The sequence below is a fragment of the Aspergillus viridinutans genome (genome assembly GCF_018404265.1).
Source record: "Aspergillus viridinutans IFM 47045 DNA, scaffold_3, whole genome shotgun sequence".
In the NCBI taxonomy this organism is placed as follows: domain Eukaryota; kingdom Fungi; phylum Ascomycota; class Eurotiomycetes; order Eurotiales; family Aspergillaceae; genus Aspergillus; species Aspergillus viridinutans.
In genome coordinates this window covers 578,115-592,367 of record NW_025091219.1, presented here as the reverse complement: position 1 = coordinate 592,367, position 14,253 = coordinate 578,115, and the positions used below count along the sequence as shown (strand labels likewise).

The window sequence follows — 14,253 nt, the reverse complement described above, 5'->3', positions numbered from 1 at the left end:
AGCGGACGCAACATTGTAAAAAGTGTTTATTTACTTATTTATTTTCTTATGTTATTGACTCCATGATCACAGAAATGAAACTATACCCTCTCATGTTACTTCATATCGGATCTTATGTCAAGTCATTTACGCACAAAGACCTTTCCATGAGATGCTCACCTACTTCATTTATTAGCATGCTATGCGATTATGGTCTGTTGTAGGCAAATATACAGTGAATACAAACAATAAAGAGAATAACACAATGGGAAGGACGCCGTCAGGACTACCTGCGGCAATGTAGATTGTTCCATAGGCCCTGAACTGTGCTGCTAACCTGTTGCACCTGCAGCAAGCAAACAAAATCTCAACACACCACGACACGTGTCTACTCATCCTCTTCCTCATCCCCCTAAACATATTTTCTCATTTCCTCCAGCTGTCATTCTGCACACACTTGGCCTTCATGCAACAACCACGATGGACGACATGCGAGACTGGTATGCCAGTCTTAGCTCCCAGGTTCTCGATCTGGTGAGTGACTACGCAGGACAAGAGCTGTTTTGTCTTGAGGGAGACTCCGTCGTGCTTCAGTGCCTTGACGATCCCGCTCTCGACTTTAAGGGTACGTTCTCTACGACCTCGTACTTTGAGGTTTCAGTGTCACTCACAAGCTCTCAGCTGGGTTCCAGCTCCTGCAGGGTGTTTACAACGTTGAGCGACTTCTCTCTAAGTTTTTATCGACGAAATGCAATTTTCACATAGTCTTCTTTGATGGTACACATTCTCCTGCTGGACAGAGGACCCCGAGCTGATATTTACTGATTGATGACGCAGAGAACCAAGGGATTTCTACCAAAGCAGCCTCAAATATCAATCGTTCCAAGTATCAGTTGGCGAGAGAGATTATCTATCAGCATGTCAAGATGCATATTCAGGATCAGTACCCTGACCTTCAAGTTCACCGGTTTCCCTCTATGAGATCTTCGGAATTTCACCAATATGTCCAGACGTATAGTGTCTATTTCGTCATGTGCCACAATGGAGTGCTGCAGGATAGACGTCGGCTCATCGATGATACACTTCGCGTTATCGGTAACATGATGACGCGTGGACTGGATGTGGCAATCATCAATGAGATAGAGTGGCGTGATAGCAAGGTTTGTGTCTTTTCCCTGTTGGTGTAAGATAGGAGGCTGTCTGACGGAGTACTATGAGTATAGATTTTGACCAGAGTTATTCAAGCGAGCTCATCCACGCGCCCGTTCATCGAATCAGAAGCGAAATGCAAGACTAAGAAGCCGCCAAACTTATCTATATGCACCCAAGTTCTGCGTTCTATTGCAGAAACAAACGGTTATCAGATCAGTTCAGCAATGACAAGTAGGGAGGCTTTGACTGTGGCAGTCGCATCGGTACTCTTGGCCCAGAATCGAAATGAAGCATCCAAACAGAAGATAGCTATCCTGCTATTGCATCTGGCTTGCCTCAAACGATTATCTCTGCAGCAACGAAGGACCGCGAGGCCCGAGATACCAAATGAGGGGATGTACAACAAGTTCGTTAAAAATTTCAGCAGGGCAGCAACGACCATGCTTCAAACGAATGAATGGAAGAGCTTAAACACAAACAAATCCTGCGGAGATCTGCATGACCTGTTTGATGGCAGGCTTTTTAGGTCTTGCGCTGCGTATTACTCGGTGGAGAAAGTAGCTCACCTGTGCAGCCTCATCAGTGACGATTGGCATACTATTTGGACCTGCTTGAATCGTATTGAAGAACTAGGCGGTCCGGAAGTATTCCTCTCTCAGAACCATCCGTACATGGCGACATTGCAGAATAAAGAGCCCGCCTTCGATGATGGACATGAAAACGATCAAGACGATGAGGAGGACGAGGAGCATGAGGAAGACGAAGGAGACGAAGAAGATCAATATGACAAAACGGATGAAGACGATGCAACAAATGAAGAGGATGAAGACATGGAAAGCGAGTATGCCTTGTTGCCATTCGAGCACCCAATTCTTGATCAACATCTCGCCAGCGTACGCGTAGTCATCGAGAACTCGCAGGAGGAATATCCCGCGAAAGGCTTCGAGGATAAGACGCATTGGCATACTCGACGCTTGCTCGATTCCAAGCGAAGGACACTTCCTCAAAAACCAACAACCAAATGGAACAATCCTGCGCGACGGAACCAGGAAAGATTCCGAGACTTCACCAAATACGCAGCTAGCCTTACCAATGCCAAGGGCAATGCGCTAGAACAACAAGTGATCGTGTCATCAAAAGTCGCCAGAAAGCAAACGAAATCTGCTAAATTATCGTCTAAAGCAAAGCAGTTGATAGAGAAACAGGAGGTTGAAAGGGCCAAAAAAGAAGAGTCATCATGGCTAGATTCGTGGCAACGGAAACTCCTCGAATTGCAAAAGCTAGACCTTCATCATCAGGTGGAGGATGTCAGAGCTTTCTTAGACCGGCAGGAGAGCCGGAAGCGAGTATTCCTCGAGCCCGAGCTCCGCCTATACCTATTGACTCTTCTCGTGGTTCTGTGGCAGAAAGAGACCTCGCCTCAGGAAGAGGATAAGCTCGTCGCCTCAGCGAGGGATGTCTGGGAGCAAATTCGAATTCTCCGACACAAAATCAACTTCATGACCCATGAAATGTATTCGATGTTTCATGACATATGCTGTAAACTAAGCATCCATGATACACCATCGCCGTCGGCCTCTCTTCCGTGTCGACAGTTGTGTTTTCATTTCGATATTAGTTGCATTAAACCACGCCAGCTGGGTGCGCCACTTGACTTTCAAGCCTTTCAGCTGCTCCATTGTGGGCCATTTATGGATCGCCAGACTGGCGCACAACCCGACGACCGCGTGGGCTTTGAACCGGACAAATGGCAGAAGGATGTCCTCGATGAGCTTGACAAGAACCATAGTGTCTTTGTCGTAGCCCCAACCAGTGCGGGAAAGACATTCATCAGCTTCTATGCCATGTCGAAAGTGTTGCAGGAAGACGACACTGGAGTCCTAGTATATGTAGCTCCGACAAAGGCTCTGGTGAATCAGATCGGTGCAGAGATCCATGCACGTTTTCGGAAAAGGTACCCTGGTCCTGAGCAGACAGTTTGGGCTATCTGCACTCGCGATGTTCGCATAAATGATCCTTTGAAGTGTCAGATCTTAGTGACAGTGCCTCACTTTCTCCAGATTGTAAGTGCAACGAACTCCGCTATCACTCTTCCACTATAGTGTTTCTCGACTGATAGCAGTCTTTAAGATGCTTTTGTCCTCGTCAAACGCCACCACATGGGCTCCTAGAGTCAAATGCATAATCTTTGATGAGATTCACTCGATAGGTCATACCGAGGACGGTTTGGTTTGGGAGCAACTCTTATTGCTCGCTCCGTGTCGTATCATCGCTCTTTCCGCAACGGTGGGAAATCCATCAGAGTTCGCTGATTGGCTTCAATCGACACAGAATAACATGGGGGTGACTCTCAAACTGATTCAGCATACGCAGCGTTACTCAGACCTTCGGAAGTATTTCTATATGCCAGCTGATCGTCCCTTCGAGGGCCTCTCCCGATCGAGGCACAAGGGCCTTCTTGAGCCCAAATTTATTGAGGGCTTGCAACCCCTCCACCCAGTCACCAGTCTTCTCAGCAAGCAGCGGCAAATGCCTGAGGATCTTTCCCTTGAGCCAAGAGACTGCTATACACTTTGGAGATGTATGGTAGAGTACTCATCGGTCGATTTTCCTGTTCCAGAATCTCTGAGTCCACAGCTTGCCCTTCCATCGTTCATTAGGCGGAGCGATGTGTATGAATGGGAGGCGCAGCTGAAGGAACTTCTATCGACATGGATGCAAGATAGTCACTCTCCCTTTGAACAGGTGCAAAGCGATCTGGAGGCTATTTTCGCACCTGCTCAAGGATTGCAGATTTCAGAAAGCAATGAAGAGAATCGGAGCGATCTAGTGGTTCCCGAACGCCAACACACGAAAAACGAGCTATGCACATCTGTGTTCCCACTCCTCGTGGATTTGCATTCCCAAAATGCCCTACCTGCTCTGCTTTTCAACTATGCACGGACGACATGCGAAGATATCGCAACCACCACTCTAGAACATCTAGTCAAAGCTGAGGACAAGTACAAGAGTGGTGCATCATGGAGGCAGAAGATGGCGGAGTACGAGAGATACAGGAAACTCGCGTCCAAGAAAGCTCAAACCGAGGAGAAAAGCAAGAAAAAGAGTAAACAATCTCGAGAGGAAACTGAGAGCACCGCAAAGGATGTGGAGGAAGATAATAGTCCATTCATGAAATTTGACCCGGACAGGCCCCTAGAGCAATTTTCGTTTGCTGATACTCACAAATTCGACTGGACTGAGCTTCTCGAGGAGATAGAGATAATGAAAGGGTGCAAGGTTAAGCCTCTGCTGCTTGAAGCTCTGAAGAGAGGAGTAGGCGTCCACCATGCCGGATTGAATCGTCGTTACCGACAGTGGTATGAGAAGTGACCTCCCCGATATGAGTATTGGATATTAGCTGACTGTTTGCACAGCGTTGAGAGGCTATTCCGCGCGGGATTCTTGCGTGTCGTTGTAGCCACTGGAACGCTAGCTTTGGGTATCAACATGCCGTGTTCGACCGTGGTTTTCTGCGGTGACAGCGTCTTCTTGACCGCGCTCAATTTCCGTCAGGCTGCTGGTCGAGCAGGGCGACGAGGATTTGATCTTCTCGGAAATGTTATCTTCCATGGCATTCCCCGTCACAAGGCATATCAATTGATGAGTTCACGGCTTCCGGATTTGAACGGGCATTTCCCTATCACGACCAGTCTTGTGCTTCGACTGTTCATCCTTCTTCATAATTCCAAGGAGTCGCCATACGCAGTACGGGCAATCAATTCTTTGCTGTCTCAGCCACGCATTAACTTCGGAAGTGTCGAGTCAAAGGACAAGGTACTCCATCACCTCCGCTTTTCCATTGAATATCTGCGACGTCAGGGCCTTCTCGGGAGACGCGGAGAGCCAATTCGCTTGGCTTCTAGCATTGCGCATCTGTACTACACTGAAAATAGTGCCTTCGCATTTCATGCTCTTCTTCATGCAGGCTACTTTGAGGAATTGTGCAAGCAGCACCGGAAGAACACCGAGAAGAAGCTGAGGACGTTGATGATCGTGCTAGCCCATCTATTTGGAAGAAAGACTCTCGGCTATCGATATGAGGAACTTCTGACCCGGAGACAAGAGTTGAAGTCTCCCTCGGTCGTGATGCTGCCACCGCTGCCGCCGAATGCCGTATCGGCGATTCGAGCCCATAACCAGAGCATTCTTAGGACATATACAGCGTATGTGGAGACATTCGTCAAACAGCACCTGAAAGAACCCGAGTGTGAATTGCCGCTTAGCAAAGTGCCAGTCGGGGGTAGTGGGGACCAACAGCTCAGTCGCTTGCTGGGGGTACTGGAAGCGAATCAATCACGGTCAGCTTTTGTTGGGCTCTCAGGTCACGGTGATCATTTTAAGAGCATGAAGGACCTCTGTAATTCAGTCCGCTCGGGCGTGTTTCTCGAGGAGAGTGTCATACCACATCTTGATGTTTATCCGGATGGGGGTATGGCACCTTTGAATGCCTATCTGTATGACTTCTTCTGTCACGGATGTGTGGAACCCCTTGAGGTCGCCAATTTTATCTCTCGTTCTGACACGTGGTTTCTGCTGAATGACTTCTCCCTGATTCTGGCTACGATCATTGTTTCTCTGCAAGTTTATCTTGATCCCGACCTGAAGAGTTCATGTTTGGAAGATATGTTCGCCAGTGATGATTCTTCGTCAACTGTTTCAGTCGAGGATGAAGAAGACGAAATATTCGATGTTCAGTCTGTGGGTCAAAGGGTCGCATCGAAGCGCACTGATAACCAAGCTCCTCAGATGCGACAATCACTTGGAACTACCACAGCCACGACTGACGAGGATGTTTTGGAGAAATGGGACGAAGGTATGAGCGATGACAGTGATCTCTTCTCCGTAGAAGACAATACCACAGAGGCTCCGGATATTCTACATGAGGACCGAGCTTCAATGGTGTCGTTAGAGGTGCTGAACGCCTTCCGCGAGTTAAAGGAGCAGTTCGACCAGAAATTCCATGCTATCTTCGCTTAAAGCAATATGCAGATGAAGTTTCGGACCATCTCTTGATGGATGTTGCAAACACTAAAACTTCTGGTGGCCACGTCGCAACTGTATGGTTTGGTTCTGAGCATGTATGACTTTGGCGTGTTAGGGTATTGGAGATGCAACTTGAAGTAAAGCAAAAAGAGGTGTCCGGACGATCCGTTCTAGATACAGTAGTTTTGTAACAATTCTGACCCATCTCCAGGTTCCTGGAATAATTCTTAGGTCCTTACAGGCACCTAGCGATAGACGCTGTCATAATCAGAGTTTGGCCTTCCCTTGCCAATAACCCGACGGTAGAGACTGGGTTGGTCAAGAGCTCTCTGCTCTTATAGGGCTCTACTGCCTACTGACTATAACTTACGGTACCTTATGAGTCGGAATGACTACCTCTCTACTGCGGACTACAAAAACACTCGGAGATAGGGGTTAACGGAAAGCGGAGAACCCACCGGATGACATAACCCAGAGTCGGTGACCTATCGATAAGCAAGTTAAGCAACAATGCCCCAAGTCCAACTCACTCAGATCAAACGGATCCGCGAGGCATGGACACGTACTTCTTTCTTGTTTCGATGTTTGAAGCTGCAGAGGTATTGGATACCGGTATGATACGTTTGATATAGCCTCCTACCGCAACAGTTGATCACATACCTTACCGACTATGAATCTGTCTGGTTCGTCTTCCGCTGGTGGTAACAGGTCGGAAGAGTCTCCGCCTCGGAGAGTCTCCGGTACGGTGTGGCACCCAGCTAGAGAGTGGCTTGAAGAGGACGAGGAGGAAGATGACATGGATTATGAACCGGAGTCTGAGGTTACGGAATATAGAGATGAGGTTGAAGATGAAGATGAAGATCAAGATGAGGATGAGGATGAAGATGGCGAAGGTCAATTCGGTAGCTTTCCCCGCGACGAACTGCTGATCTTCCGTATGAGACTAATCTTGGGTCGAACAATTTGAAGACCCTCACTTGCGTCTAGGTAATATACATATCGAGTTCTCCATGGATGATCCTGATCAAGAAGATACTGGCGGAGAAACTCAAGAAGGTAGACACACTCGAGGTATCATTTACCCAACGACCACTCGCGTTTACCTCTTTATTGACACTGACTGGTGCAAGCAGTATCGGCTGCTCGATTATTGAATCTGTTAGCTTCCAATGGTCTGCGACATATCCTCCACTACAATGGGTGGCGAGGGGGGATGTTAGGTGATGAGGATGAAGACGACGAAGAGTTCAGCTTCTTGAGATATTCACGAAGACCACGACGTTCGGGAGCTGAGAATTTACCGAAGGTTCCAAGTGATGAGGGTACAGAACTCATGCGATCCGGTGATTTCGGAGACGATCCTTACTATGTCGACATGCTGAAGAAGCGCAAGAAGACGCTTGCAACAAAGATCATGTGGAGAGAACTGGGTGTTGACGTATCTAGGAGGCAAAGACTGGCTGTACAGTCAACTGCACAAGTAAGTTCCCGACCTGGTGCGATGGAAAAGGAGCTTTGTACTAATTGGGTTGGCGCTCTCAGGATTTGATACCTGGTTCCGCCGCAGACAAGATCATTCATTATGACTCGCGATGTTATTCGGGCCAATTCTCTGACGACGGTAACTTCTTCTTCTGTTGTGCGCAGGACTTCAAAGTCCGGATGTACGATACATCTAATCCATTCGAGTGGAAGTACTACAAGACTGTCGACTATCCATTCGGCCAGTGGACCATTACCGATGCCAGCCTGAGTCCAGACAACAAGTTCTTGGCATACACCTCCATTAGAAATATCGTCTGCCTTGCACCGACTGACCCAGCTGATCAATCTGACCCCTCTGTGTTGGATCTATCTCTAGGCCGTGTTGGGCGGGGCTTCCACGACAGCTCGCATACTGCGGTGCGCATGCCCGTAAATGACCGTCGCATAGTCGCTGACCAGGTAACAGGTATGGTCAATCCGATTCTCGGGTGATGGACGCGAAATTGTTGCCGGCAAATCTGACAATTCCGTAATTGTCTATGACATCGAAACACGGCAGTCTGTTCTAAGGCTACAGAAGCACGAAGACGACGTGAACGCCGTCTGCTTCGGTGATAAATCGTCGCCTCACATTTTGTACTCTGGCTCGGATGACTCCACGATTCGTGTTTGGGACCGGCGTTCCATGGGCGACGGCCGTGAGGCTGGAGTGTTCATAGGTCATACGGAAGGTATTACATATGTTGACAGCAAAGGAGACGGCCGATATGTACTTTCCAACGGGAAGGATCAGACGATGAAATTGTGGGATTTGAGAAAGATGATGACAACGGCGAAGTTTGCAGACATCGACGTGAGCAGTTATACCACCGGTTATGATTACAGATTCGAGCCCTATCCCGAAGATTACTACGAGCCACATCCACACGACTGCTCCGTTGTCACGTTCCGAGGCCATCGGGTTCTGAAGACGCTGATCCGTTGCCATTTCTCGCCGCCGGGTAGCACAAATTCGCGCTACGTTTACACCGGAAGTGAAGACGGCAAAGTGTATGTTTACAACCTGGACGCAACGCTTGCGGGCACTATTGATGTCGGACTTGCAACTCTGAATTCGAGACCGCGCGATCCTGACATATTCACCACCGCGTATGAAATCAGGAGTAGGAGCGGGGAGATGCTGTGGAGGACCTGCGTTCGGGATGCGAGTTGGCATCCCAACGCGCCAGTCCTTGCTGGTAAGATCATCCTTTTCTAACTCTGGAAGTACACTGGCGGGATGCTGACTGTAGTTTAGCAACATCCTGGAACGGCTGGGGTTTGTCCACAGGTACCTGCAGCCTGCATAGCTGGAACGATGGTGCTGCTGATGACGAAGGTACTCCATCGATCGGGAAGAGCTACGACTGCAAGTTAAATTACTTGCCCGAGTTCAACCAGTACAAGGAAAAATCGGTGCGGAGTCGGCCTGTCAGAAGGAGTCCGTTGGACGAGGAACTTGCATATGAGCTCTGGTGATTTCTGTACATAAGAACAGAGTTTCAGTATATCTTCTCTTAGACTACATTCTTTTCAAGAGTACTCGGATATCTGTTCACATTCAACTGACAGGTCGCATTAGGGGATTGGAGCAAGGATATAGGTCGCCGCTATCTCGAGATTTCGAAATGGTCTCATGACAATTGATGTATTGTAAAAAGAACAAAAGCTGCATTTGCCTCCCAAAGCTTCTTGAAAGGCCTCGAGATAAAAAAAGAAAAGGTGGTATTTATACAAAATTGACGTAAGGGCATAATAACCCGACGGCAACTTCCTGCCGAACTCTCTGGAGCATGTTGGAACAATGGTCTTCCAGGACCCCATATCGATTTTCGCGATTTATCCTCGTCTCCAGTAGATTAGGAACTCGTTTAGATCAGGTCGCCGCGCGATTGGCTTTGTTCAATCTCGGAGGATATTCTTTGGCACCTGCTTCATGGTTGCATTTGGATTTGTCGCCTCCACTTAAGCGCCACCGACGAGGATGTTGTTGACGGGGATGTGTACTGTAGTGAAAATCACATTTAGCAAGGGCCGTCGCATGCTTGCCAGGACTCTGTGGTATACTTACTTAACTTGATGAAGTACCCAATGGCTATTCTAAGAGTAAGCATCTCCTGAAAAGTATTGGGGTGTTAATGTTCTATAAGTAGGAAAACTGACCACCCTAGACACAGTTAGTATTTATAGGCTCATAAAGACATCGCACAATAAGACGAGAAGTGCTTACCATGATGATGAAGCCCATGCCTACAGCTTGGCTGATCTTGATGAATTCACGCTTGTCGGCTACGCATTGTATTAGATGAGACTCGTCCCCGAAGCTTTATCAAATATAGACTTACGCTTGGTGCATCTGCGCACGAACAGCATGCCATCCCGAAGGAAGTCGCGAGGGATATCGGCGAGTTCTTGAATGGTGTCGGACATAGTGCTGTGCGAGTCGGAAAGCGACGTGGGATAAAAGGAGGGAAAGATAGAATCAGTAAAGTGTGAGAAGGTCAATGGCTAGAGGACCAAGAAGCGAGAAGTTTGAGAAGGTAGTAAAGAAAGGGCGGAATGTGGAATGAGGGACAGGATGGTCTCGACAATAAGTCACCTCGATGCTTAATCGACAGATCATCTCCTAACAGGAGAGCTGGCCTTCTGGGGTTCGGACTTTTAATTCCGCCGGGCCGGGGGAAGTCAGCTCCACAAGCTCCAATCGACATCAAAGCTACCGCTTCTCTCTTGCTATCGCCGTCGACGCGCTTCACCACGTCTTTGAAGGGATAATCGCTTATCGTGCTCGCCCAATCCTCGAGTACAATATCCTTTGCGTTTTTTTGTCGCCTCACTCTGCGTTTGACCGTCATTCGACAACAAGTCAGGGGAGACAGATCAGGCTGGGATCCTGTTGACTGCCTGGGCTGCAGCAGCCTTGACGAACCTCTACTAATCTTTCAAACACCTCAGTCTATCTACTAACTCATTACCTGTGGTTTTGTCTCAAGACCTATACCTTTCGTGTGTGTTAGCAAAGTGCCTTTGCCAGGCTGTGGCAGTCGGACTCTGCGCAGCACCTTAGATTCTAATATCTCCGCACCCTTCTCTTTCATTATCGAAACTTCTGATACCTATTTTGTCTGTATTTGGAACGCAAAAGAAGAGGAGAGTGAGAGAGATACCTACACCCTGTGTCTCCGTTCAGGAGCTGTCAAATCTACGAACTGGTGGAGACTTTGTTCCTTTTTGAAGCTGTGTTCGCTTCGGATTGTACGTATCTTCGAGCCTTCTTCTCATACTGTGCCACGCTCGTACGTCTTGTTTTTCTTCGCTATTTGCACTTATTTGGTTTACTTGGCTCTGCACCACGGCCCTTGCCCAGGGAAGCCAAACATTACTCAAGATTCCTTCCAATCAACACATGTTCTTTCCTTGCTAATGAAAATCTGTGTGTGCAGACATGTACTTCCAGTGACTGATCGAGGCTGAAAGAAGAACCAAGAAAAACAAAGATTGTATATTTGCACAACATTCTGCCTTGATACCACGATCTATATCTAAACACGATGGCCACTGAAGATGATAACTTCGATATTGACATCTATGGTGACGGCGGTGGCTACAACGCCAACGACCAAGGAGACTATATCAAGCATGAGGACACGGAGCTGATCCTAGATGCACCAGAGCAGACACAAAACGGCGCCGCTGGCCAAAGCGAAACCAGTACAGAGCAGAATGCTCAACAGGAGCAGGGAGACAGCACTGGTGCCAACGGTGAACACGTAACACAGGCGCACGACGCCCAGCAGCAAGAAGCTTCTCAAGCAGCGCCGGCGCCGCAACAGGGAGTAAAGCGCAAGGAGCACGACGATCGTCCATCGGATCCGGACGCTACAACTGCTTTACTCATTTCCGACCTGTATTGGTGGACTACTGACGATGACATCCGTGGCTGGATCAATGAAGCCGGGTGCGAAGATGAACTCAAAGATGTAACGTTCAGTGAGCACAAAGTCAATGGTAAAAGCAAAGGGTAGGCCTTCTTTTTCTGTTTTCCTGCGAGTTCTGCCATGCTAATTATACAATACATAATAGCCAAGCCTTTGTTGAGTTTACCACTCTGCAAGCTGCGACAGCTGCCAAGCATCAAATTGAGAACTTGAATGTCTCAAGTCAAGGGGGCCGTAAATACATGGTTCATTATACCAACCCTCACACAAATCCATTCCGCACACTTCCCAAGGACGCCCCTATGCGCAAGGACAATCAGGCCCGTTCACTATCAGGAGGTTTCAACTCACCGAATCAGAACATGAACTTTGGCATGAACAACATGGGCGGAGGCTTCCGCGGCGGACGGGGAGGTTTCAGCAACCGCGGCGGTATGAATAACATGGGAGGCTTCGGGGGCAGAGGCGGCTTCCAGAACACAATGGGCGGCTTTCAAGGCAACCCTATGGTCGGAGGCTTTCAGGGCAATCCAATGGGAGGGATGCAGAACTACGGCTTTAACAACCGTGGCAATATGATGGGCGGTGGCATGCGCGGCGGTCCTGGCGGAATGCGCGGTCGCGGTGGTATGGCTGGGCCGAACATGATGGGAATGCCAGCGATGAATCCCATGGGTGGTATGGGTATGAATCCTATGGCTGGTGGGATGAACCCGATGATGGGTGCAATGGGTGGGAACATGGGCATGCAAGGTGCGTCTAGCAATGTTCGATGTCTTGGAGACTCTATCATCGTTGGTGGAGGATCGTGCGTTTTCTGACATATCTTTTACTAGGAACAGGCGGCTTCCAAGGCCCCAACCCAGCTTTCAATCAAGGCTTCTTCCCTCAGAACCAGGGAGTCAACGATGGGTCGTGGAACCCCCACGGTGCGAAGCGTAGTCGGCAGGAGTAGGGTGATGCTCGTCGGCTAACAGTATTCTCCTTTTTTTTCTTTTTTGTTTTCTGCCCCAATACATCGTTATTCTTGCGTGGCATCTGAACCTAATGGTTGATCACACTCATCTGTACCAAAGTCTTCTTTATAACTCTTTCGTTTGCGCTGGGATGCCTACTTTTCTTTTCTCTTCATTGATTGTCATTACTCGAACGGTCTATTGGGGAATCTGGCTATTCAATTTCTGCGGGTTTGCAAGCTTTTTCCAAGGTGTATTAGATAAATTGAAAGTGTCTCATTTCCTTTTTCAGGCGTCTCTTTGAGTGATATCATCTCCCTGTGGAGTGATCAGCTCGCCAGGTCGCCAGGTCACCAGGTCGCCAGGTATGGGACTGGTAATTACTGGTAGGTTATTAGTAATTACTAGGTTTATGCTTGCCAGGTTACTTACCTAAGATTTTTGCATAGGTTGCTAGGTGTAAAACCTAGTAACCCACCTGTATTAGATTATATACTAATTAGTAGTAGTAGTAATACTAGTAGCTACTAGCACTCCTGATAAATTACCTACCTAGTGAGCTTTAGTAATATATTATAAGAGTTATGCAGGCATATAATTATTATTATACTTTAATCTTTAATAAAGCTTAGTAATTACTAGTTCTATATAGTAGCTTTAGGATTAATATAGTTATATATTAGAACTATATCTATCAAGGGCCTCTATATATTTAAGACTAGTTATAACTACCTACTTTAGGTTAACACCAGTGAGCAAGGTAAGGTAGAGATAAGGCTTAGGTCTAGGACTCTCTCTCTAATAGTAAGGGCTAGATGGTGCAGTGGTTTAAGCTACTTATACTATTATTTATCTTATATAGCCTAGTATATAATTATAATATGCCTTATTATGCTCTGAGTATGCTAATACTATAATAAGAGGTTATTAAAGAACCTTAAAATAATAATATACTAGAGATATCTTAAGATCCCCTTCTTTTTTAGCATTTATATATAGTTCTCTAGCCTAATTTTATTATCTATTATCTTTATATCCCTCTTTTGACCCTCCTGAAAAAGATTAATATTAATAATAGTAGGAAATAAACCTATAGCCTCTATATAGTATATTATAGTGTGATAGTGCTTAAGAAGGGTGTATTATATAGAGGAGACTTATAATTATAAATACTAAGAAGTATAGAGATAGGAGGGTATAGTAGTAGCTAGTAATAATAGTAGGAGATAGGCCTTAAACTTAAATATAAATAGGTAATTAGAAAGTATATTTAATAGTATCTTTTTACTAGGCTTCCTAGTAGTAACTAATAATAACTATATAAAACTAAGTTTAAATTTAGTAAGAGTCTTAGTTTTTAGTAGGAGTAGTTAATAGTATTTCTCTATAGACTATACTAGTATTAACTATAAGAGAATAGAGAATAGTCTCCTTAGTAAGGAATAACTAAGGCTTATAAAGAGTAAGGTTAAAGGTATATCTTTACTAGACTACTAGTATATACTAGTAGCTAGTATTTAATATAATATAACTACTCTTTCCTCTATACTAATATACTTATAATAATCTCTTTAACTTATAGACTACTAAGCTACTAGTAATAAGATACCACCTCTAACTAGTACTTACTATAGATAGTTAAGCCCTTTAATAGGTGGGTATATATAGGTGCCTAGCTA

The 14,253-nt window shown here is 46.6% G+C and overlaps 4 protein-coding genes across 4 annotated transcripts; 3 read left to right on the top strand and 1 right to left on the bottom strand.

Moving 5' to 3' along the window:
* Positions 1–459: 459 nt before the first annotated feature.
* Aspvir_005175 (putative DEAD/DEAH box helicase) lies at positions 460–6,150 on the top strand (the record flags this gene model as incomplete). Its single annotated transcript, XM_043268394.1, has 6 exons — positions 460–604; positions 661–756; positions 817–1,139; positions 1,203–3,194; positions 3,262–4,490; positions 4,548–6,150. 6 exons carry the CDS (start codon positions 460–462, stop codon positions 6,148–6,150), a joined length of 5,388 nt encoding a protein of 1,795 aa, XP_043124329.1.
* A 676-nt stretch (positions 6,151–6,826) lies between these two features.
* Aspvir_005174 (WD40 repeat domain-containing protein) lies at positions 6,827–9,159 on the top strand (the record flags this gene model as incomplete). Its single annotated transcript, XM_043268393.1, has 6 exons — positions 6,827–7,058; positions 7,126–7,227; positions 7,290–7,636; positions 7,699–8,058; positions 8,108–8,879; positions 8,939–9,159. The coding sequence occupies 6 exons, from the start codon at positions 6,827–6,829 to the stop codon at positions 9,157–9,159; spliced, it is 2,034 nt and encodes a 677-aa protein (XP_043124328.1).
* A 664-nt stretch (positions 9,160–9,823) lies between these two features.
* On the bottom strand, positions 9,824–10,110 carry Aspvir_005173 (translocon subunit SSS1; the record flags this gene model as incomplete). The annotated part of the gene is made up of 3 exons (XM_043268392.1): positions 9,824–9,847; positions 9,911–9,969; positions 10,026–10,110. The coding sequence occupies 3 exons, from the start codon at positions 10,108–10,110 to the stop codon at positions 9,824–9,826; spliced, it is 168 nt and encodes a 55-aa protein (XP_043124327.1).
* Positions 10,111–11,231: 1,121 nt separating this feature from the next.
* Positions 11,232–12,573, top strand: Aspvir_005172 (RNA-binding protein; the record flags this gene model as incomplete). Its single annotated transcript, XM_043268391.1, has 3 exons — positions 11,232–11,701; positions 11,764–12,371; positions 12,455–12,573. The coding sequence occupies 3 exons, from the start codon at positions 11,232–11,234 to the stop codon at positions 12,571–12,573; spliced, it is 1,197 nt and encodes a 398-aa protein (XP_043124326.1).
* Positions 12,574–14,253: the final 1,680 nt, after the last annotated feature.